The 23,531-nt window shown below is 67.5% G+C and overlaps 2 protein-coding genes across 2 annotated transcripts in view; both read left to right on the top strand.

Annotated features, from left to right (window-relative positions):
• Positions 1-1,367: 1,367 nt before the first annotated feature.
• On the top strand, positions 1,368-10,648 carry TFAP4 (transcription factor AP-4; the record flags this gene model as incomplete). The annotated part of the gene is made up of 7 exons (XM_082006484.1): positions 1,368-1,456; positions 5,197-5,362; positions 5,847-5,945; positions 6,543-6,713; positions 7,006-7,143; positions 8,592-8,750; positions 8,877-10,648. 7 exons carry the CDS (start codon positions 1,368-1,370, stop codon positions 9,069-9,071), a joined length of 1,017 nt encoding a protein of 338 aa, XP_081862610.1. The 3' UTR covers positions 9,072-10,648.
• A 3-nt stretch (positions 10,649-10,651) lies between these two features.
• The window catches only part of ADCY9 (adenylate cyclase 9), a gene marked incomplete at its 3' end in the record, with an annotated part of 81,727 nt that continues 68,847 nt past the window's right edge, over positions 10,652-23,531 (top strand). Inside the window, exons 1-3 of the mRNA XM_082006788.1 lie at positions 10,652-11,712; positions 20,320-21,354; positions 23,004-23,102. Coding sequence (XP_081862914.1) covers positions 11,472-11,712; positions 20,320-21,354; positions 23,004-23,102 — 1,375 coding nt within the window. The 5' untranslated portion in view covers positions 10,652-11,471. The remainder of the gene's footprint in view (positions 11,713-20,319; positions 21,355-23,003; positions 23,103-23,531) is intronic.

Raw genomic sequence — 23,531 nt, 5'->3', positions numbered from 1 at the left:
GGGATGGGCTGGGATGGGCTGGGAGAGGGTGGGATGGGGACAAGACAGGGTAGGGTAGGGTGGGATGGGACAGGGTGGATGTAGGGCAGGATGGGATGGGATGGGATCGGAACAAGACAGGTCAGGATAGGATAGGATAGGATAGGATAGGATAGGATAGGATAGGATAGGATAGGATAGGATAGGATAGGGATAAGGCAGGATAGGATGGGAACTGGACAGGATGGGATGGGACAGGATCAGATGAGGTTGGACAGGATGGAATGGGATGGGATGGGAACCAGACAGGATAGGATGGGATGGGGATGGAGCGGGATGGGATGGGATGGAGCAGGATGGGATGAAGACAAGAGAGGTCAGGATGAGATGGGGCTAGGGCAGGATGGGATGAGGTAGGATGCGATGAAGATGGGATGTGATGGGTATGGGATGTGATGGGGACAAGACAGGCTGGGCTGGGCTGGGCTAGGCTGGGCTAGGATGGGATGGGATGGGATAGGATAGGAACAGGGCTGGATAGGATGGGGTCCAGACACAATGGGAACAAGACATGTCAGGATGGGATGGGATGGGATGGGATAGGAACAGGGCTGGATGGGATGGTGTCAAGATAGGGTGGGATAGAGTGGGATAGGATAGCGCTAGGGCAGGATGGGATGGGATGGGTTGGGATAAGGTAGGATGGGATGGGGACAAGACAGGTCAGGATGGGATGGGATAGAATGGGATAGAGTGGGATGGGATGGGACTAGGGCAGGATGGGATGAGGTAGGATGGAATGGGTATGGGATGGGGACAAGACAGGCCAAGATAGGATAGGATGGGGTGGGATAGGGTAGTGTAGGATAAGATGGGGACAGGGCTGGATGGGATGGAGACAAGACAGGTCAGGTTGGGATGGGATAGGATGGGATTGGATGGGGACAGGGCTGGGTGGTATGGAATCAGGACAGGATGGGGACAAGACAAGTCAGGATGGGATGGGATTAGGACGGGATGGGATTAGGACGGGATGGGATGGGGACAAGACAGGCCGGGCCGGGCCGGGGTCCGCAGAGGGTGGGATGGGGACGAGGGAGGCCGGGCCGGGCCGGGGGCGGCGGGGCTCGGGCCGGGCCGGGCCGGGAGGACCCCCCCGCCGCGGGGTGGTGCCGGGATGGCTCCCGCGCCCCCGCCCCGCGCCCTCCTTTGTTTACCGGGGCCGGTGCCTGGCGGGGCGGGGCGGAGGCGGCGGCGGGCGGGAGCCGCCGCGCTCGCACCAGCTGTTTCCCGCCTTGGGCCGCAGGCAGAGGCCGCCGCAGCCGGAGCGGGGCCGGGGCCCGCGGCCGGTACCGGTACCGCTCCGCGCCGCCCGCCGCCGGCCCGGCATGGAGTACTTCATGGTGCCGGCGCAGAAGGTGCCCTCGCTGCAGCACTTCAGGAAATCCGAGAAGGAGGTGATCGGCGGGCTCTGCAGGTGGGAGCGGCGCCGCCGGCGCCGTCCTAGCGCCAGAAAGGGCTTTTTTCCCCCTTTTTTGACACCCCCCCCCGGGGGTCGGGAGTCGGGAGCCGGGGGGGGGGGGCGCGGCGCGGCCGCCGCCGCAGCCCCACCGCCCGCACGTGGTCCCGGCCGCGCACATGGGGCCGGGCGGCCACGCGTGGCCGGGAGGGGAGAGGCGCTGCCCGCCCGCCTCCCCCCCCCCCCCACGCTCCCTTCCCGCGTGGGGTGGGGAGGGGGGGTCGGGAGGGGGGTGTGGGGGTGTTTAAAGGAGCGGGGGGGGTGGGGGTCCGGCGGGGTGTGCGTGTGTGGGGGGGTGTGTTTACTGCCGGGCCTGGCCGTGACTCTGCAGCCCTCCCGGAGGAGGCGGGTCGTGGCCGGGGCTGCCGGGACATGTAGTGCGGGGAGGCGGCGGCACAAAGCCCGCGGACACGGGGGGGAGCCCCGGCGGATCGGGGACACCCCCCCCCCCACACACACTTTCCACGGTCGGGGATGGGGCTGGAGCCGTGGGGCTGGCGGGGCCCGGCGCGGAGGCGGCGGGCGGGCGGGCCCCCGCCACGCGTGGGGGGACGGCACAGGCCCCTCGGGGCCACGCGCGGCGGCCCGGGGCGCTCCGGGAGCCGTGGGGCGGCACAGGGCCCCGCCGCCGCCCCAGCTGCGCGCCCTGCCCCGCCGTGGGGTGGGCCCGAGCGGCCGGGCCCTGCCGCGCGTGGGGGGCGGCCCGAGGGGCCCAGCCGCGCCGTGGGGCAGCCCTCAGCAGGCAGGCCCCACGACACGTGGGGGGCGGCTCAGGGCCCCGTGGGGCAGCCCCGGCTCCTCCAGGCCCAGCCCTGCTATGGGGCAGCCCTGCCCTAGCCCAGAAGCTCCCCCCGCCGCGGGCAGCCCTGCCCCACATAGGCCCCGTGGCCCTGCCCCACCTCCCCACTGCCCCACAGGCTCACCTTGGGGGGGGGGGGGCTGCGTCCCGGTGATGCTCGGGGGGTGCCCACACCTGAGGCCCTCGGGGGGGTGCAGCTGTGGGGCAGGGACCCAGGGCAGGGGGGTGGCTTCACTGGGGTCCCCCATGTTAGTCACTGCAGGTGGCCGCGGCCCGGCGTGGGCCCGTGGCCTGGGTGGGAGGGCAACCACCCGGTGCAGGGAAACGCGGCCATCCTGCCCAGGGCTGGGGGGCTGCACGGCCCCGCACCCGCCCCAGGCGTGGGGCAGAGCTCTGGGGGAGCCTCGCCGCCTTTCCGCAGCCCCGAGCTCCGGGACGCCCTGCCTGCGAGCTCGGGGTGCCGGGGGACGCCCTGCCCGTGAACTTGGGCATACCCTGCCTGCGAGCTTGGGGCAGCCTGCCCGCAGGCTTGGTGCGCTCGGGGACGCCCTGCCTGCGACCTGAGGGAGCTCGGGGACACCCTGCCCGCACGGCCGTGCCTCCCCTGCCCACCCACGCGAACCGCAGCGCAGGTTGCGGGCGGCGGCGGACGCGAGCGGGCAGAGTGGGGCATCTGCCGCGGGCCTGCCGAGCCCCCAGCCTCCTCGCCAGGCAGAAGCAGCGCGGCAGCGGCCGGCTCCGACACCCCCGTGGGTTTGTTTCCTTCGAGGTCCGGGCGAGCGCGACCTCCCCGCCGGGCTGTGCCGGGGGCTGCCGCACCGCCGGGGCGGGAAGGACCGAATTCTACTCCCCTGACTCAGACACTCCGGCACCAGGCTGGGGACACCCCAGGGGCTTCTCTCCTCGTGCCAGGGCTGCGGCGGGTGCCACCCGCTCCCGCTCTCCTGCCCCATCCCTGGCGGTGCTGGGTGCCAGGCCGGCTTCTGAATCTATGGGGTTTTTCCCAGTATTTCGCTGGGTGTCTCAGGTCTCATCCCAGGAAGAGCAGCTGGGGCAGGTTGCGGGAGGTCTGCCGGCGAGGAAGCAGGCTCTTCCTCCTTCCCCGGTATTTAAGAAACCGCTTCCGCGCTGCCTGGTCCTGGGCCTCTCCATCCCATTCCCCTTGCTTGGTGCTCCGGCCACCTTCCGGGCCCCGCCAGGCATCGCTGCAGGGAGACGGGGGACAGACCCTCTCCTAGACGACGACCCCGAGACCTGCCGGGGTTCGGCGTGTTCTGGGGACAAGTTTGGGGCTGGTTTTTGGCAGGAGCAGGGCGGTGGGTGATGGCCACCACCGGATGGGAGCCCTGTGCCACGATCTCACCGCAGGCAGCTCTTGGTCCACACAGCAGAGAGCTGTTGCCCACAAGTGGGGCAGAGCCCCGGGCACCCATCCCAGCTCCGCACCCCTCAGGACACCCAGTGGGAGCTGCATGGGAAAGAACCAGTGCAGCAGGCGCTCAGCACCCAGCACCAGCCTGCACTGGGACACTGCCTCGGTGGTTGGGGGCAAACATCTTCCCCGTCCCTCTGGGCTGGGCTGGGACCCTTCCCCGTCCCTCTGGGCTGGGCTGGGACCCTTCCCCATCCCCTGTCCCCATGTATCTCTGAGGAGAGGAGTCGCGGTGCGTGGGGCACATGGCAGTGCTGCAAGCAGGGCTTGGCTTTGCCGCTTAGTCCCTTGGGCTCCTGAAGCTCCGTGTTTCCTCCGTGGCCTCGCCGGGAGGGCAGGACGCTGGGCTTTGCAGCCCGGCGTTGGCAAGGCGCTGGGTGGGACGGTCCCGTCTCCCCATCGCGGAGCCGCCGGGCACCCGGGTGGGAGGCCGAAGCCCGTCTTATCTCGCCTCGCGCTGGCAGCCCGGTCCTTGTGTTTAGTCTTCGGTGCCTCACAGCATTCCTGGCGCCGGCGGCCTGACTTGCAGCTGGTGGGTGCTGGGTGCCGGTGTGCGCCCCGAAGAGAGCCGCTGCCGGCGGCAACGGGGAGGCGAAATGGCCGGCGGCACGGCGGGGGCTGCCAGTCGCGTTGGCTCGGCGTAATGGCCAGCTATTGCCCCGGCGCTCGGCTTATTAATTGCCAGTGCTGGCCGCTGCCGGGAGGGCTTGCCGTCCCTGCGATCCAAACCCTGGCCAGGATTCGCTCCCCTGCTCCCTGGGCTGTCTCGGGGAAGAAGCTGGACCCCCGCAGCGGCGCGCTTTGCTCGGGGGGCCTGTGCCCTGGACCCGCGGGCGTTGGCCTTGGCCGGCCGGAGCCCTCCCCGCCGCCGTCCGCGCTTGCTGCCGGCAGCGTCGCCGGCTCCGGGAGGCATTTCCCGGCCCATCTGCGGGGCGAGGGCGCGGGGGGCGAGGAGGTGGCGGCAGGAAGCAGGCAGGAGCTGCGGCTTGGGGTGGGACGGGGGCTTCTCTGCTGGGAGCTGTCATCTGGAAGCCATCAGCGGGGCGGGAAGGAGGGAGCCGCCTTCCCGGGGCCACACACGCCGGCCGGCCCCGTGGGGACACAGCCGGCCGGCCCGCAGCCTCCCTCGCCCGCCCGGGGGTCTGTGTCGTGCCCTGCCTTCCCCCCGGCTCCCCTCGCCCAGCCTTGCTGCCGGCGCTGGCATTGGGCAGCCCGTGTCCGAGCCCAGCGGAGCTGGGGGGCTGCGGCAGGGCCGCTGTTTGGTCAATGCAGCCCCCAGAGCTTTGGATATGGGGCCGGAGAAGCCCACTTTTGTGCTCGCCAGCGCCGCAGCCGCCATCCCCTCTGTGCTCCCTGTCCCTTTGGGCGGCTTGGTATGGTCATTGCAAAGCGAGGGGGGACACGGCGGGGCCGAGCCGGCGGCAGGAGTGCGGCCCCCTCCTCCCTAACCCCCTGCCTCTCTCGCAGCTTGGCGAACATCCCGCTGACTCCGGAGACCCAGCGGGACCAGGAGCGGCGGATACGCAGGGAAATCGCCAACAGCAACGAGAGACGGCGGATGCAGAGCATCAATGCTGGCTTCCAGTCTCTGAAAACCCTCATCCCGCACACGGACGGGGAGAAGCTCAGCAAGGTGAGCGGGACGTCATCGGGGCCGTGGCGGTGCGGGATGCAGACGCCGGTCCTGCACGGGGAGGTTTTCAGCGCTTCGTGGGCAGGACGGAGCTGGGAGCGTAATTGGGGGTATTTGCGTACGTTAAGTCACCGATGGAGGTCTCTCCTGGGGACCTTGCCTCGGTGGGAGCGGGTGTGCATTGCAACCCTGGTGTCCCAGGGCTGGGTGCGTGCGACAGGGTGGCCCCGCGGCGGAGGGGAGCGGGGCGCGGAGGCGGCGCCCGGCAGCCGGTTGGATTCCCGAGATGGGTGAACTGAAGGTTCCACCGTGGCGGAAATCCCAGGGGAGACCCGGGGCTGAAGCAGACCCTGGATGGAGGAGCCAGGGCCGGGCAAGGAACGGTGCTGCTGCCGCCCGGGCAGGGAGGGAGCTCGGCCGACGGGGCTGGGGGGGACGCCGGAGTCACTCCTGCCTCAGCGTGCCCCTCCCGGCTCTCCCGCAGGCAGCCATCCTCCAGCAGACGGCCGAGTACATCTTCTCCCTGGAGCAGGAGAAGACTCGGCTACTGCAGCAGAACACCCAGCTCAAGCGGTTCATCCAGGTAGCGCTGCCTGCACGCTGCCTGCATGCTGCCTGCACGCCCCAAGGGACCGGGCTGGGCGGGAGGGGTCAGGACAGTCCCAGCTGGCTGAGGAGGGGATGTCGTCGCTGTCCCTTGGGGTTGGAGCGAGACCCTCTGCCCTAATCAGCTGGGGAACGGAGGCGTTTCGCACCCTCCTGGCACCCAGGGGAGCCCTGTTCAGCCCCACATCCCTTACCTGGCGGGGGGGAGGGCTGGGGTCCCGTTTCCCATTTGGGGTACCGGGGTACGGCTCGGTGGCAGCCCCGGCTCTGGGGTAGCCCGGTTGAACCGCCTGGGGTGTCGCGGCGTGAGAAACGGGTTTGCACAAGGCTCACGGGGGTTGAGGACCAGGAGGGTGGGCACGCGGAGGGCGCAGGAGCGGGCGCACCCCCGGGCTGCGCCGCCCCTAGAGATGAAGGCGTCGACCCCACGTGCCACCCGTGTCCCCAGGGAGCCGAGTTGGGGGGTGGCCGAGGGGGTGGCATCACCTTGATGTGGTCCAGACTTTGCGGGGGGCAGGGGCGCGGAGAGCATCAGGGCTGACCCTGGTCCCCTGACACCGCATCCCCGCGGCAGGAGTTCAGCGGCTCCTCCCCGAAACGGCGACGGGCGGAGGACAAAGACGAGGGCATTGGCTCGCCGGACATCTGGGAGGACGAGAAGGCGGAGGATCTGCGACGGGAGATGATCGAGCTCCGGCAGCAGCTGGACAAGGAGCGCTCGGTCCGCATGATGCTGGAGGAGCAGGTGAGGCCACGCGGGGCCGGATCCGGCTGCGGCGCCGCCGCCTGTGCGGCACCGCGCCGGCCGTGCGCGGGGCGGGCTCGCCCTCTAGCGGGCTGTGCCGCGGCCGTGCCGGAGCCCCCCCGGGGACGGCGGCGCTGCCGCGGTGTAACGGGCCATCTGCTCTGGCCGCCCCCGCCCCACGCTTGGCCGTGGGCTCCCCGGCTGCGCCGCGTCCCCCCGGCGGGGATCGGGGGGGTGCCGTGCCCGGGAGCGGGCTGGGCTCCCCACCCATGTCGGGGCTCTCGGCTGGCAGGTTCGCTCCCTGGAGGCCCACATGTACCCCGAGAAGCTGAAGGTGATCGCTCAGCAAGTGCAGCTCCAGCAGCAGCAGGAGCAGGTGAGGCTGCTGCACCAGGAGAAGCTCGAGCGCGAGCAGCAGATCCGAACCCAGGTGAGCGCACGGATGCTGCCCCAGCCCGCCCTGCCCCAGCCCGCCCGTGGGGACGCCCCGGCAGCCTCCCGCCCCCCGAGCGGCGCAGCCGGGCGTGTGGGCGGTGAAATACGGGGGGTCGGGGCGGCTCGGCGACGTGCTTGGCACCTCCCGTCCCTCCGGGCTGGCTGGGATGGGCAGCGGTGTCCCAGCAAAGCTCCCGCCCTCAGGGAATTGGGACGGGGTCGGCGCACGGTCCCCCCCACGCGCAGGGGCACCCCGTGCGTTGCGGGGGGATCGTGGCTCGGACCGTGCCGCGGCCGCTTCCGAGCGGCTGCGTTCCGCGGCGGGGAGGGCTTTGCACGGGGAAGGCCGCTTTCTGGCGGGTGGGGGGGTTCACCTTGGCGCTGCGGCTTTCCGGCTGTGGCCACCCCCGGCTCACCCCCCACGGCGCCGTGTCCCTCCCTGGCTGGGCTCTCCCCACCGGGCACGGGTGGAGAGCGGCTCCCGCTCCGGTGAGCTGTGGTCCTGCTCCCGCCGGGCGGGTTTCCTCACCCTCGGGTGATGAACGGGCATCCGTCGCCGTCCGCGGGCGATGCCAGCAGTCGGGACGGCACCACCGCCCGCGGTTGACGCGGGTGGCACTGCCCGTGCTGGAGCGGGTGGTTTGCAGCAGCGTCAAGCCCAAGTCCATCTCTGGGGGTTCACCCCTCGCTGGGTGACTCCAGCTGAGTTTTGGGGACCCCCGCACGGCTCCCTGCTGCCCGCCAGGCTGGGGAGAGGGAGTGGGCGAGCTGGCGGATGCGGCAGGACCGCGGGGACGGGAGCCTTCAGCCTTTTCTCCCGGCACAGTCGGATTTGCCGACGGTGGGGGCAGCCTCACGCCAGCCCGGCGCAGCGGGGAGGCGAGCGCGGTGCCGGCACTGTGTCCTTGCCCCCTGCCGCCCTCGAGCTCAGCCCGGCGCGACGCCGGCCTGGGGAGCTTCAAAAGGAGGGAGAAAACCGGCGTCCTCCCCGCTTTGGCTTCTGCGGAGCTGTGTCCCCGCCGGATCCCCTCCGCCGGCCGCCTCCCCGGGAAGTTCAGCCTATTTTTAGGTGAACTCTCCTTAGCCTCCTGCAAAGGCGGATCTCCCCATCCGTTGTTTTAACGAGGATCTCCGAGGGGCCCGGCAGGTCCCCAGCTCCGCAGGTCGGGGCGATGGGAGGGCTGGCGCTTGCCTCTGCCGGCTGAAAAGCCCAAATCTTTCCTTCTCCGGGATACGGGGAATCCTTCACGTTCTGCTCTGCCGAAGCTCAGGTGGTGGCCGCTTTCAGCCGGCGTCCTCTCGCGTCGGTCCGGGACGGGTGGACCTGAGCAGTCCAGCTCTTACGGGCTCTTTGAAGGAGTTTGGGCTTCACAAGCCAGCGTGATGCTCGTGCCCAGGTCCCCGCTGACCGGAGGGGGGGTTTTTTTTTGCTTCTCTCCACAGCTCCTGCCGTCACACGCTCCCCCAGCGCCCACCCACCACCCCACTGTGATCGTTCCAGCGCCGCCTCCCTCCCATCACGTCACCGTGGTCACCATGGGCCCGTCCTCGGTCATCAACACAGTCTCCACGTCCCGGCAAAACCTGGACACCATCGTTCAGGTAAGGGGGGGGACACCGAGGAGGACGGCGGCTGCGGGGGCTTTTGGGGGGGTGTCCCTAAACCCCCGCTACGCGCGTCAGAGGGGGACACACGATGCCCTGACGGCCGGCGGTTGCTCTCGGCAGGCGATCCAGCACATCGAGGGGACGCAGGAGAAGCAGCTGCAGGAAGAGGAGCAGAGACGCGCCGTCATCGTGACGCCGGCGCGCGCCTGCCCCGAGCCCTCCGCCTCCGACACCGCCTCCGACACCGAGGGCAACGACAGTGACTCCATGGACCAGAGCAAAGAAGAGCCCTCGGGGGACGGGGAGCTGCCCTGACACCCCCCGGCCGGCAGCCGGGGCGGGGAGCCGGGGCGGGGGAAATGTCAGAGAATATGCTGAAATTTTTAAAAAATACAACGCGATTTGGGTCTCTTTTATGACCTTTTTCCAATACTGTAAAGCAGAGCTAGAAGCAGGCGAAGGTCACCCTTCAGCTCCCGGGGGGGGCGGCTCAGGGGGGGGCGGGCGCTTGAGGGGGGCCACAGTGGGATGCGGGGGGCTCGGGACGCAGTGGGATGGCGGCGGGGGGGTGTTTGGGACGGGGAGGTCGTGGCCCCACACCCCGTTTTATCACACACCCCCCCCACCCCCCGCCGACCCACGGGGAATCCTGCCAAGCCAGCAGCAGCCCCGGCGTTCCCGGTGGTATTCCCTTGGGACAGAGCCTTCAGTTGGGATCTTAATTTGTTTTTTTTTTCCTCCTTTTTTGTGCTTTCTTTTTAATTAACTGTTCGTTTTTAAGCAGGGGGGGAGATGCCAAGTGACACAGCAGCAAAGGCGGGACAGGGACCCCCGGTTTCGGGGTACAACCAGCCCTACCACGGCCCCCGCACCTCACGTGGAGCCGGGAAAACCCCTTTGGAGAGTAAAACCATCCTGGGATTATGCCCATCGGAGCACGGGCAGGAGGGCCGGCACGTGCCAACCGCCCGGCATTTCCAACGCCCACCTCCTCGGCACGGGGATGGAGCTGGGGGGGGGCTGATTTTACACCCCCCTCCCCATCCCTGTCCCCGTCCCCCCCATCCCGCTCCCATCCCTCCTTTAAGCACTTAATCCTCTTGGCGGGGTCCGTCAGCTCCGAAGAGCATTTCTATTTTGTGATTGTGTCGCTTGGGTCTGGGGGGGGGGGGGGGGGAGTCCCCGTTTTGTGCATCTCCCCCCCCTCTCCCCTCGCCCCCGCTGCCCCCCGCCCGGCTGTAGGGTTTTAGGCCAGTCGTGTGTAGAGCCTCGGTGGTATTCGGTAGGTCCCCCCCCCCCAGCCGCAGCTGTTTCTCGGTTCCTTTCCCTTCTTTTTTTTTTTTTTTTGTATTTTTTTTTTTTACGATTTTCAGGTCTTTGTGTTGATTGAGAAGCTATTCTATTTTGTTAAGAAAGTGGAAAAAAAAAAAAGAGGCTCGTGCCTTTGTAAAGAAAACAAAATAAAGTTTGTACTTGGTTTTTTAGAAGCTCGGTCCCGGTGTTAACGTTTGTGGGGGGACATGGGGACAGGGACGGATCCGGCCCCTGCCGGACACTGGTCCCTCTCGGGGGCCCTGGGGCTTGCGGGGAGGGCAGGGGAGCGCTGCCTGCGCTGGGAATCGCAGGCAGGGAGCGGGCAGGAGGCAAAGGCGAGGTTCCCCGCTGAGCGGCCGGGATATATTTAAAGGCTCAGCGCTGCCTGCATGTGCTACGAGCACGTCGGGGCTCAGCTCGCTGCTGAGACTGGTTTTAGTGAGGCCACTCAGCGGGGGGGCTGGGGGTCAGGCTTTGTGTCCCCCGGCCCTGGGGATGGCACCTGTGGTGCCCCAGGATGGGGGTGTCCCTATGGCTTGGGGGGGCACCTGTCTCTCTGCATGGCTTTTTTTGGGGGGGTACCCACCTCTCGGCATCGCCCATGGCCGTAGGTCTCTCCCGCTCCCCCCGCCCCACCATGGTGCCCGGCCGAGGGCCGGCTCGTGCCTGCTCCCCTGCCATTGCCCCCTCCCCACCACCCCCATCTCGCGGCCGGGGGCTCCCCCGCTCTCAGGGGCAGCAGCGTTTGGGCTGGGGCTGTTGGGTCCCTCCCGGTTTGGCCCCTTCCCCTAGAAAAACTGGGTCCTGGTCCCCCCCAAAATGTCTCCTCCAGTGATGGAGCCGAGGGGCCACGGCCAGGCTTTGGGGACAGCGCTGGGTGGCCGTCCCCTAGGAGTGAGGGTGACGGGAGCTGGCGATGACGGGGACACCCCCAGGCTAGAGGGGACACGTCCCCTTGCCTGTGGGGTGCGTGGCACCGCCTGGAGTTGGTGACCCGTGGTGGCTCGAAGGGGCCCCGAATCAGCCCAGGACGAGGTGCCCGGGGCCACCCGCCCTTGGGGGCCACCGCGGTGCCGCGGCGCTCGGCTCTCCCCCTCCGTGAAATCCTGCTCCAGCCAAAAAGGGGCTGCGGGAGCTCGGGGCAGCCCAAGGACATCCGCCACCCCCGCGAGGGGGACGGTGACCCCGCGCCAGGAGGGGACCCGCGCCGTCGCACCCCTGCCCACGAGCCGCAGCGCTGCCGCCGAGCCCCGGCCCCAGGGCCCCCCGGGAGCGGGCGAGCGGCGGTGGCAGCATCTGTGCCGGCCGTGCCGGCAGCTGCCTGCCTGCCTGCCCTGCCCCGCGCCCGCCGCTGCCGTATAAATAGAGGCAGCGAGCGGCAGGGAGCTCCTGGCAGCCACCATGAAGGGCCTCAACCTGCTCTGCTGCTGCGTGGCCTCGCTCCTGCTCCTCAGCACTGCAGGTACGGCTGCCCGCCGGGCTGCGGCGTCCCTGTGGGGTGCGGGTGCCCGGGGGGCTGCGGGGTCGCGTGGGGCTGTGAGTGCCCAGCGGGGCTGTGGGTCCCCAAGGGGGCTGTGGGTCTCCGTGGGGCTGCAGGCGCCCATGGGGCTGTGGGTGCCCAAAGTCACCCATAGGGCTGGGGGTACCTGCGGGGCCATGGGTGCCCATGGGCTGTGGGTGCCCAGCAGGGCTGCGGGCACCTGTGGGGCTGTGGGTGCTCACTGGGGCTGCGGCTGCCTGTGGGGCTGCAGGTACCTGTGGGGCTGCGGGTGCCCACGGGGCTGTGGGTGCCCTGCCGCCTTGCTGGTACCTGTGGGGCTGTGGGTGCTGGTGCGGCTCTGGGGTGCCCAGTGAGCCCAGCCTGTGCCCCAGGCTGGGTGGGTGCCCGGAGCAGGATGGGGGGCAGGGGTACGGCCGTCCGGGCTCCTCGGCAGCTCTGCCAGGGCTGCAGAGTCACCCCAAGACGTGCAGGGAAACGCGGTGGGGGGCCGTGGTCAGGAGGGGCCGGGGAGGGGGGGGAGCGGGCTGGGGTCCCCCCTCTGGAGCCAGGGTGGGCGCAGGGGCTGTGCTGCTGCTGACGTGCCCGGGGTCAGTGTCACCCATGGGTGCCGAGCTGGCTCGGTTTTGGGCTGTGAGGTTTTAGGGGGGCTGCCGGGGCACCCCGTATGCAGAGCAGGATGGGGTGGGCTGTTTGCCCTGGGGGTCTCCCCCCTCCCCAAGGACCTGCAAAGCAAGATAACACTGCGGGCGACCCCGTACCCCCTTTCCCGGGCCGTCCCGTCCCCGCTTAGCACCCCCGTGCCCAGCCGGGCGTCCCCTGGGGCCGTGCGGTGGGGCGGCATTGCCGGTACCCTTGCTTGCCCTTGAGTTAATTTGGGCCGGTTCTCCGCCTGGCCGGGCTCCGGCGGCCGAGCTGCCGGGAGGGGGGCGGCTAAGTATGGAAACAGCCGTGTAAGGGGACACTGTGCTCCCTGCAGCGGCCCTGGGCCCCCCCGGCCGCCGGCCCCCCCTGCCCTGCGCCGCCGCGGCCCCGCGCGCGGCACCCGCAGCTGCCGCCTTCCAGCACCCGGCACCCCCGGCCCCGCCGAGTTTTGGCCTTTTAAGGGCATCTTGGACCATTCTTGTGAATAAACGGGTTTTGGGGCCAGCGACGCATCCCGCCGGTGGTGGGGTGACCTCTGCGGGGCCGCGGGTCGGGGATGGGGATGGGGGGAGTGCGGAAAGGTCCTCTGCGGGCTTGGCTGGTGGCCGGTGGCCCCGTGGGACCGTGGGGGCTTGTCACCGTGGTGGGTGACCACTGGCCCAGCTCGTGGTTGTGCCGAGGCTGGCCCGGAGGCCGGCCCGGCCCGAGCTGCGGCGGACACCGAGGGAGCAGGAGGCTCAGCCCAGCGCCGGGACCCTCCGGCTCGCAGGAGGCTCCGGGGCCCGGAGGCACCTTGGAGTCTGCAGCCCCGGAGCCAGCTCCGAGGGGCGGCTGGAGCCCCTCACCCGCATCTTCGGCATCTCCTGCTTATCGGGGGTCTTGTATTTCGCCCCAGCCATGTAGGTTTGGGAAAAAAGACACCAGCGGTGGCCCGTGGCTCAGCTCCACGGGGACCGGCGGGGTTTGCTCCATGAGTTCTGCCTTTCCTTTGGCGCCAAGCCGGGCCCTCGGACCCCGGCTCCTTTGGGGTGCAGGAGGTGGCTCGAGGGGGATCTTTTCCCGTTTTTGGGTTTTGTCTTCCCATTTAACCCCGCTTTGGTGAGGAGAAGGCAGGGAGCTGTGGAGGGCTGCGGTGCTCGGGGCGAGGGCAGGATTTGGGGTGGCTCCTCTCCAGCACGCAGAGGCCCAGCCGGGTTAACCACACCGACCTCCACCTCGGACGCACGGGGTTGTGCAAAGCTGGATCCCCCCGCCGGCGGCAATGCCTCTGGCTGGGGGAAACAGGCGGGTCCCCGGGGGTCCCCGTGGCTGGCTGTGAGGGTGCAGAGTCCCCTGGCTCCCTGGCCGAGGCACCGTCCCCGCTGCCGTGCACCGCAGCACTGGGACACGCCGCCAGGGCCGCAGCACCCAGACAGTTTGGTGATGCCTGGGGCGCGCCGGGACCCAGGGTGGGAAGCACCCTGCGCCCGCGCTCGTGCTGCCCCGGCCAAAAAGGTCCATGGCCCACGTGGCCGGGGCTGGCAAAGCTCCCCGGCACAGCCGGGAGCCCCGGCAGGGGCCAGCACCCACCACAAGCCCTGGCTCAGGGCGAGGGCACTCGGCCGCTGCTTCACCCCTGCTCCTGCCCGGGGGAAGGTCTCCTTCTCCCTGCACTCGCTCCTCGGGCAGAGCCTGGCCATCCCTTCCAGGCTGGGTGGTCAGAGTGAGTCCCTGTGGCCACCGGGAATGGCAGCTTCGCCCTGGAGAGCCCTCGGCACCCCCCAGCCATCACGGATTTGAGCGGGAGGGCTATGCCGGGCTGTGCCGTCACCACCTCCAAGCTGGGCGAGGAGTCGAGGAAAACCCCGGCACGCTGGCGTCCTCCTGCCGCAAGCGCAGCGGGCACGCCGGCGCCGGCGCCGGCCTCTCCCCGAGACAGCGAGCCGGGGCCACGGCCCCCCGACTCCTCATCCTGCCTCAGCCTGGGAGGTGTCGCCTCGGGATGGGCTCCATCGCCGCGTCCTCGTGGCATCTTGGCATGTTCCCCGTCTCCCAGGACATGTCACCTCGGGGTGGGCTCCACCACCTGGGTTGTGCCACCTTGAGTGGGCTCAGGGCCCAGGACCAGGCACCCATGAGGACCACCGTGTCCGAGTGACACCCCACCGGACTCGCTCCACCCCACCCCAGCATCGGCACAACCGCAGGTGCCGCTGCCGCTGGGTGCAGGGGTGGCCACAGTGAGGCAAGGGGCTTGGGGTGCCACAGGCACCCACGGATCTCGGTTGCTCGTGCCACCCACACCCCTGGCACCTCGCCTGGAGAAGGTCCCGGCCCCCACGGCTGCCTCGTCTCTCTCCCAAGCTGTTGGCTGAGCAAAGCAAGGCAGACGTCAGGCAGCCGTCCTTGTCCCGACACGGAGGTGACAGCCAGCCGGGCAGGACAGCTGGGACACCTCGCTTGTGCGTGGCCCCGGTGGCACAGGGACCCCAGGGGATCCCTGCGGGATGGCGTGGGGCTGGGAGGGCTGTGCTGTGCCCCGGGACAGCTCTCACCGTGTCCCCACATCCCCACCGTGTCCCCACTCGCCGACCTGCCAGCCACACACGGGTGCCAGCTCCCTGTGCTGGGAGCACGGGCTCACCGGGGCACGAAAGCCCCAGCCCGGCCGGCAGGTCCAAGGGTGACCGAATGGCTCATAAAATTGCCCTTCCCCAGGCGCTGCAGGAATAGCAGCGGGCGCCGGTGCCTTGGCAGGGCTCCTGCAGGGCTATTTTCAGCCCGTGGGGACATTTCCCTTGTAAGCGATAGCCCAAGGAAGCCGGCGAGCTCGTGTGCCGGTGGGGGCTGGCGGAGGGGCCGGGGAGTCTCCGGCCGGGCGCCCTGAGCCAGGCTGGGGTGTTGGCAGGGGCAGCACGGCCCCGGTGCCAGCCGGGCGCGTGGCTCGACCCTGCCGAACGCCCCGCTCGTGGGGGCACGCCGCGGAAAAGGGCTCAGAGCCGCGCGGCCCCTTCCCTGCGTGGCGGCTGAGCAGGGAACCCCCGTCCTGCTGCTGGGGGTACGGGCGAGACCCCCCCAGGGCTGGGTACCGCTGCTTGGCACGTCTCTGCCTGGACATCCCCAAGGATTTGAGGATCTTGTGGGACGACAGATCATCAGGCATTAAAATCCAGGTTGACAAGCCCAAGGGTTCTCCCTGTCCTGCCCAGGCGACGAGGAATCCTTGGGATGACCAAAGAAGAGGGATGGGCAGTCTTCACCCAGGAGGACTCACACTGAGTGCATGGAGGGTGTCCCTTGGGGCCACCGGGGAAGCCCTGGGGCGGGTTGGTGAAGCCTCCCGTTGCCGGAGACGGGGGGACAGGACCAGCATGACCTCTCTGGAGTCCCTCCCCTGGAGGAAGGGGCTTCTCCAGCCCCAGCCGCGGCACAGCGCTTCCTTCAGAGGTCCTTCAGCATCCCCTCGGGCTGCGGACCCCACAAGGGACCCCACGGGTGTGTTCCTCGACGTACAGCGTGACATCTGCCCGTGCCGAAATACGTGCTGTTTTCTCGCCGCCTGCTCACTTACGGACGCAGATCTCCCGCGGCAAGGGAGTGGTGGCTGCTTTACCTTCCACCGCCCTGATCTTCGCGTCTTCTGCGAGTCAGCAGTTCAGGTTTTCTTCCAAATCTTTAGGGTGGGTGCCCTGTGGGGAGACCGTCGAAAAAACACCCCGCAGAAGTGATTCCCCGTTTTCATCTCTGTATTTAGAAAGTTCCAAGCCTGGTTTTAATCCCTTTGGTGCATCCTGGTGAGGTTTCTTTACCCTTTCTTAATCAAAATATCATGCAGTTCTAGCTGACTATTTATAGAAATCAAATAAATGTATATATTTTTTCAACTAAACTTAAAATCTCCTGCACAAATGAGGTCAAGTCAGTGTGACAAAGCCGTTTCCTATAGCCCCGCTGGGCTCTGCGTTGAAAAACTGGAAAATAGATGCTCTTGGCCGGTGCCTTGGGATCACGAAGCCTCTGGGATGGGATGCTGTGGTTGGGCGTCCTGGGCTTTGGGGTGCAGAAGGGTCTGGAGAGCCAACCCCACCCCCGGCCGCCCTTGCGCTTGTGTCCTCTGGGCTTCCTGAGCCCCTTTGGGACACTTTCCCCTCCCAGCCGGTGAAGGTGTTGGTCTGGCTGGCTCCAAACTGGTGCTGGAGCCGGGCTCCAGCCCACCCCGGCTGCCGAAGGGCTGCCGTGTGAAACGTGGGCAATAAACCACCAGCAATTCCTCTGCGGGGCTCGGCAGCGGCACCGGGCTCTGCCGGGATGGCGCAGAGTGGGAAACCGAGGCAGAGGAAGAGCGGGGAGGAGACCCCGTCCTCCGCCGCACTCTGGCCGAGCGCCCAGGGCTGGGCGTGCAAGGCTGGGGCACCCAGGCCTGAGGCTGGGTGAGGGGCATAGCCCCTGCTTTGGGCTCCCCTGGCCCTGCCTCCCCTGCAGAAAGGTCAGGCTCACAGGGCTAATCCACCTCGACTTAATTTTGTCCAGAAGCCAGGCTGCTGGCTGGCAGCAGCGCCGAGCATCGTAATCCCCAGGCGCTGCACCCCCTCCCCGGCAGACCCCCGCGCAGCAGCTCATGGCTGGGGCCAAGTGTCACGAGGCTGCGGCTTGAGCACCAGAGACCTGGCAAACTCGTGTCAGGTCCCCAGCCAACCTGAGTCCTGAGCTGTCAGGCCCATGAGCTGGAGGAGCGCCCCAAGCAGAGGCTGTGGGGACCCCGCAGAGCCCGGCAGGCAGGGTCATCACTGTGGAATGGGGGGTCTCGCAGGAAAGGGGGGTCTGCAGCAGGTCCAGCAGCGCGGCTGGCGTCTTGCATGGAAAATCCCAGGAAGTCTCAGCCAGTTCCTTTGGGTCCAGCCATTTTCCGTGAGGTTTTAAAGGGCTTTGTTAGAACAAAGCGCAGCCTTGCCTTTCCCTGAAAAGGAAGGGACAGAGGTTTGGGGTGCAAGCTCCCCCCCAGAGCCCGGCTGGGAGGACGGGGAAGGGCAGGACTTGCAGGAGCCGGTGGATGTAACTCCCCTGCGCGCTGCAGGGCCGGGGTCCGGGCCGGGGAAGGGGGCGTGCGAAAAGCCATCCCCGCCGTGCTGCGCGTCGCCCGCCCCACGCGCCGGGCTCCTATTTCTGCTGGAGGGGGAGCACGTCCCTCCTAGGGCCACCTGCGCCCATCTGTCCCTCCTTAGCCCCCCCTGCCCCGGCGCCGTCCTCGGGGGCTGTCCCTCCTGGAGGACCCATTTCGGCCCCCCGGGTGTTGCCATTCCATACGTCCCCGCGCAGGGATGGAGGGGACACCGCGGCAGGGTCACCTTCAGCCGCCGGCACTCATCCTTAGCCTTTCCGCCACGGGCGCAAACTGCGGCACGCCGTGGCACAGGGAGCCCCGCCGTGAGCCCTCCGTCCCCGCAGCTGTGCCCCCGGGTGCTGTCACCGCTGGGGAAGGTGTCCCCAGGCAGCTGGCAGCCCTCCCAGCCCCTGCCGAGGGGGGTGAGATTCGGGGCGGGCAGGGGCAGCGCAAGCCGGGGGACCCTGTGGGAGGTCAGGTCCCCACGGGGAACGGGGCGCGGGCTCCTCTCCGACGCCAGCCGGCCGCTTGGCGCAAGGCAGGGCGCGAACAAGGGGAGCCCCGGTGTCGCTTTACGACGTGGCTGTCCCCGCTCCCTCCCGGCGGCCACGGGGACCCGCGGTCCGCGCCCCAGGTGCGGACGTCACCCTTAGCTGGCAGCGGGGCGAGGGGCTGGGGCCAGCGGCCGAGGGGGCTGGTGCTTCGCCGTCCGCACCCTGCCGAGCTGCTCCTTCTGATTCCCCCGTACGGTTGCCGGGCCGTATTTTTAGCCTCCGGCGGACGCGCGGAGGGTGTTAAGCCCGTAACCTTCGGCCCATTTTGCCACTCATCGGCCGGCCATCTGCAGATCAGCACAATTCGCCTCGGGATGGATTTGGAGGCCATGTAGGGGAAATGGGAGGGAGAAGGAGTGGAGAGGGGAGAGGGACTTTATGTAAGACCTTGAAGGTCACAGGAAATAAAGCCCGCGACCAACACACCGACAGGAACATCCCAGTTCCTGGGATGCACCCAGGGGGTGCACCCAGGTCCCTGTTCCAGGGAGCACCCGGGGAATATTTCCCTTCTCCTGCAAGGGGTGACTCACGGCGGGCGCTGGGGTTGCCGTTGTGCCCAGCCACGGTGGGTGACAGCCCCTCTGTCCCCCTGCATTGGGGGGGGGGGGGGGGGGGCGGATGCACAGACCCCGGACAAAGCCCTCGGGATGCGCCAGGTCTCCTCTGCCTGGCCCTGCTCCCCCTCCACCCGCCGTGGCCCTCCTCAAAAGCGCGAGGAGCCGCGCTCCCCTCCTGGCCCTCCGGGTCACCGGCTATTTTGGGGCCCAGCTGAGAATATCCCTGTCCCCGTCGGCCAAGGGGACCCTCAGGAGACCCAGGCTGGTCTCCGTGCCTGCGGCTTTGCAGGTCAGGAGGAGCACATTCCCCTTGGAGCGGCTCCTGGCAGGCGGGGCACCCTGGGTGGTCCCGGGGGTCCCACGGGAAGGTGACCCGACGGAAAGAGGCGCTTCGGGCGGGAGGGAGGCGGGTGGGAGCTGCGTGGGACCCATCTGCCTCCGGCTGGGAGCCAAATTGGGAGCCCGGAGGCACCTGCGAGCCGCGTGCCAGCAAAGGACGGGGGAGGTCGGCGAGGGCAGCGCAAGGGTGACCCGCGCATCCGGTTTCGGCAGGGCGAGGGGCCGCGGGGACGGCGGCAGCTCCGCCGTGCCAGGCTGCGCGTGAGAGCGACTGGAAACCCTGGCAGGCTGAGGCGCGGCCCGTCCCTCCCAGCCGCCTGCCGCTGGCACGGCCCGTCCCGCGGCGCGCGGCTGCCGCCTGACTCCTGGCTAACGGCACCACCGGCCCCGGCACGGGTAGAGGTGCAACCGCCTGCCCGGCATCCCTGGCCACGGCAAACTGGCTTGCAGCGGGCAGAGCGGTCTGGGGCTGGCACCGACCCGACCCTGGCTCAGCTTCTCCTCCACTCCCCCAGCGCCGTGGCTTTGCCGAGGCTGGCGAGGCCCTGCCGATGCTCTGCAGGACGCGCGGCCCCGTGGCTCCCCGGCGGAGCCGGAGAAGAGGGCTGGCTGCCGGCCAGCTGCCCGTGCCCGGCGCTGCCCGTGCCCGGCGCTGCCCGCTCTCCCCGGTGCAGGTGGCATTTTTTTCCTGGCTGGTATCTGCTCGCCAGCTGAAGTACAAAGGAATTATTTTCCTCCGAAACGCTTCCCTGGTATGCAGGCATTAGACGTTTCGGGGGATTATTTAGACTAGCAGCAACTGTTTGTAACAGAGACAGTATAGCCGGGGATCTTTTATTTTTGGCACCCGTTGACTAATGTTAAATTGCAGTTGGAGGCCTATGGAAAATACGGATGGCTTCTCCTGGGCCGCAGAACAAACTCATCGTGTGCCCGCCAGCCGCACAGCGCGGCAAATGCTTTCCTAGTGAAGGGATGCTCACAATAAATAGCTCCCGAGCCCTGTGCCGGGGTCAGGCCCTGCCTGCGCTCACCTGCCTGCCGAAAGGCAGGGCCCCACGCCGGGGAGCCCCTCGCCCCTTCCTCCCCCTCGCCCCTTCCTCCTCCTCCCCCTCGCCCAGCCACCCACCATGGCCAGGGTGATGCTCTCCTGAGGCAGGGCTGGGGAAGGACCCTTTTAACCTGCCAAGTGCCCGCAGCCCCTCGAGCTAAGCTTTCTGTCATTCCTTCCCCCCCCCCCCCCATTTTTTAGGGCTGCTTTGCCGCCTTCCTGCAGCGCTTCGCGGCGGGCGGCAGCCATGGCCCCGGGCAGCCACGGCCAGCACGGCCACAGGGCGCCCTGCTAGCATGGGCTCTGTCCCCTCACAAACACCTCTTTGCACCCAGCTTCTTGCGACAGGGCCAGAAAATTGAGCTGGAACTAGAGAATGTTTTAGGAGAGAGTTTAAACCTCTTGGTAAAAGCCATAAAACCTCCCTCAGGCCCCCCCCTTGGTGCTGGTGGGGGCCAGCGGGTGCCCCGGTAGCCGCGTGCTGGCGCGGGTAAGACTGACTGAGCTGTTCTCATCGTTTAGAGCCGCACGCCCCCGGCACGGACCATGTTGGCAGTGCTGCCGAAAGCCCCTTGCCGGCCGCAGAGCCCAGGCTGGAGGAGAAGGTAGCCGATGGCAGCCCTGAGGAGGACCAAGATGGCGGCCCCGCCAACGCCTCCTTGCTCGGCACCGCTGAGGAGGGACGTGGCGAGGGGGAGGAGGAGCCGGCGGGTGGCCTGAGCCGGGACCCAGGGCCAGGGGACGGCCAGCCAGAGGAGACCACAATGGAGAAGGGCCAGGAGGGGCCCGGCAAGGCGCAGGAGCCAGGGGAGGATGCCATCTTGGGCGCCCCTGAGGCAGCACATCATGAAGGGAACCGCCGGCCTGGCCCACAAGATGGCTTCCATGCTTGGGAGGTTGAGGAGCCTGGTGCCAAGGAAGGAACCTCTGAGGAGCAAGTGCAGCCTGGGGAAGAGAAAATGGAGAAGCCAAGAGCAGTGTCTGCTCCCAGAGGGGGAGAGGAAGGGCATGAGCAGAGCTCAGAGGAAGATGATGAGCAGGAGTCGTCTGAGGAAGATGGAGGTGAGGGAGAGTCTGAGGAGGAGGGAGTATCTAAGGAGGAGGGAGTATCTAAGGAGGAGGAAGAGTCTGAGGAAGGTGGTGCTGGACCAGCAGGGCCGGAGGACGGAGCTGAAGGGAGCGACAAGGAAGTGGCCGGCGCTTCCAGAAAAAATGGCCGTGGCAAACCAGCAGCTGCCGGCAAGGGAGAAGCCAGGGATGGCCCTGCCAGCTGCCATCACCCACCCTGCGGGGCTGCGGCAGAAGATCCCAGAGCAGCAGTGGAAGACCCACCAGCAGCAGTGGAAAACCCACTGGCAGCAGAAGATCCCCCGGCAGCGGTGGAAGACCCCCCAGCAGCGGAAGATCCCCCAGCAGCGGTGGAAGACCCCCCAGCAGCGGAAGACCCCCCAGCAGCAGAAGACCCCCCTGCAGACAAGCCATCGCTGGCAGAAACGGAGAGCCCACCTGGCCACAGCGCCCACACTGCTGCCGCCGAGCCCCAGCACGGCCAGATAGGTTGGAGTCTTTTCTTGTCGGTGTGCTGTAGCGGCGAGAATGACCTACTATCAACCCCCAGCGGAGCTGAGCTTGGCACATTAAACCGCGCCTAGTGCATGGCCCTCTCCTAACGCTTGTGCTTCCCATGCCTGCCCCTAACCGCTGCACGGCTGGGCCGGCTGCGGGCATCGAGGGCGCAGGCAGGAGCCAAAGCCGGCCGACATTTCCCTCGCTGCACTTTAAGCCCGTGATTTCTCCTCTGGGCTGTGGACATGGAAAAAGATTTTTAACAGCCAGGTCCCTTTTGGCACCTGCAGACCTCTTAAAGGCTCTTTATCCCGCACCCTCAGAGTCTTCCAGACCCCTGTCTCTCTTGGTGCATGGGCAGGACGCTGCCTGGGCTGGTGGGTCCCTTATCCACCAGCCCTTGCCTCGTAGGGAAGGTGTGAAGAGCTAACTCAGACCAACGAGTTGCCAAAGCACCAGCTCCGGCCAGTGAAAGGCTAGCTCAGGCAAAGGGACACCCCCACCATGATTTCCTAGAAATGCTTGTGGACTTTGGCCCACGGGCTGGGTGGCGACCTTCGGACCCAGCTGAGTCTTTTTCTGCTTTCATCTGTAACATCCCAGCTCAAAAAGTTCCCATCCGTGCCAAAAAGAAAACCCAGTTTGGTCTCTGTGGCTTTACTTGGCAAGTCAAAAGGTCTTCCTCAGCCCAACACCTGGTAGACACTCAACACAGCCCCAGGGCTTGGTGGTGCCCCTCTTGGCCCAGGCACCCCCAGCCCAGCCAGCCAGCACACGTCTGTCCCCAAACCCCCCCTAAAGCCTGACCCACAGCCAAAAGCACTTGGAGCTGCACGGGGCCCTTGGTGTGCCAGCACCTCTAGGGCGAGGACACCTCTGTATCGGGAACACCGGCATGCCTACCCCAGGCAGAGGCAGCTGCCTCATGCCCCCGGGGCCTGGCAGGGAGCCGTGGGGTCCTCAGGGCCACCCCGAGCCAGGGCCCCATGCAAGATGTCTCCAGACTGCTATGGGTGCAGAGGTGGTAGAAGCAGGAGGGAATGATCCTGCCGGCAAAGGCAAGGCAGCCGGGATGGGTCAGGTCTCTCGAGAGTGAGCCCCAGCCTTGCACAGCCTCATGTCTCCGGCTTAATGCATAATTTTGGGGGGGAGTGGACAGACGGAGAGGCAGCGCAGAGGTACGCCTGCAGCCGAGGCTTAGCCCTGGATGAGCTGCAGCTGCCGGGGGAAGCGCCGGGGCAGGCAGGGGCCCCGTCGGGCAGCAGGTGCCGCGCGTGCTCATGCTACGCCCCAGCCCTGGAGCCCCTTCCAGGCACGTCCTTCGCATTCCCCACGAGCGGCCGGCCCTCACTCCCCCGGGAGACACGGCATGCCTCCCTCGCCGGCCCCTCCTCGGAGCCAAGCAGTTGCCCACGATGCTTCCCCCGGCAGCCACAGCCCTGGCAGCCTCCGCCAAGCCTTTGCAAAAGGGAAACCGCACGGCATGCCAAAGGCAACGGCGGCTCCTGAAGCGCCCGGTGAGTCCATGGGCTCGGGGTCTGTGTGCTCCCCAGTGCCCTCTCCCTGGCAGTAGCTTGTGTGAGCTCCTATGTGAGTTCTCCTCTCTGGTGGTAACAGGTCTCCTTGCCTTTTTCCTCCAGAAGAGGTTGAAGACGCCAGCGAGCCAACCAAGCGTGACCGGTCCCACTTGGAGAGCACCCTCAAGCTGAATGAGGACAAACCTGCTGATGATTTCTCAGGTGAGGGGGCCTGGGTGGCACTGGGCCACGTACACCCTGGTCTTCCAGCCCACGCGATCCCTGCAGGACAGGCTCCTCACCATTCTGCCACACCGAGAGCACGGATGGGATTTTCCTTCCCTAGAGTGTTTTGGTTTTAACCTTCTTGTAGGTCCAGCAACAGCATATCTTCAATAACAGCCCTTTTGCTGCTCTTGGGTTAATGTATTTTAAAGACAGCCCCAAGGGCATACAAGAATTTGGAGGGTAGAGAGGCTGGAAGATGCAGGTGGTGAATCAGCCCAAGCCAGCCACATCCCTGCCCAGAAAAACCTGGGGCAACTTGTAATAAAGGGTTGGGATTTTTATTCCAATTATTTTTGGGGTTTTGCTATTATAAGGCTTGATTCTGCTGGCCCCATGGGCAGTCTGGACTGGAAAGAAAGTGAT

This window comes from Phaethon aethereus, assembly GCF_964289735.1.
Source record: "Phaethon aethereus genome assembly, chromosome: 15".
NCBI classification, from domain to species: Eukaryota; Metazoa; Chordata; class Aves; order Phaethontiformes; family Phaethontidae; genus Phaethon; species Phaethon aethereus.
The sequence above is the reverse complement of the archived record's forward strand: the minus strand, read 5'-3'. Positions and strand labels throughout refer to the sequence as shown.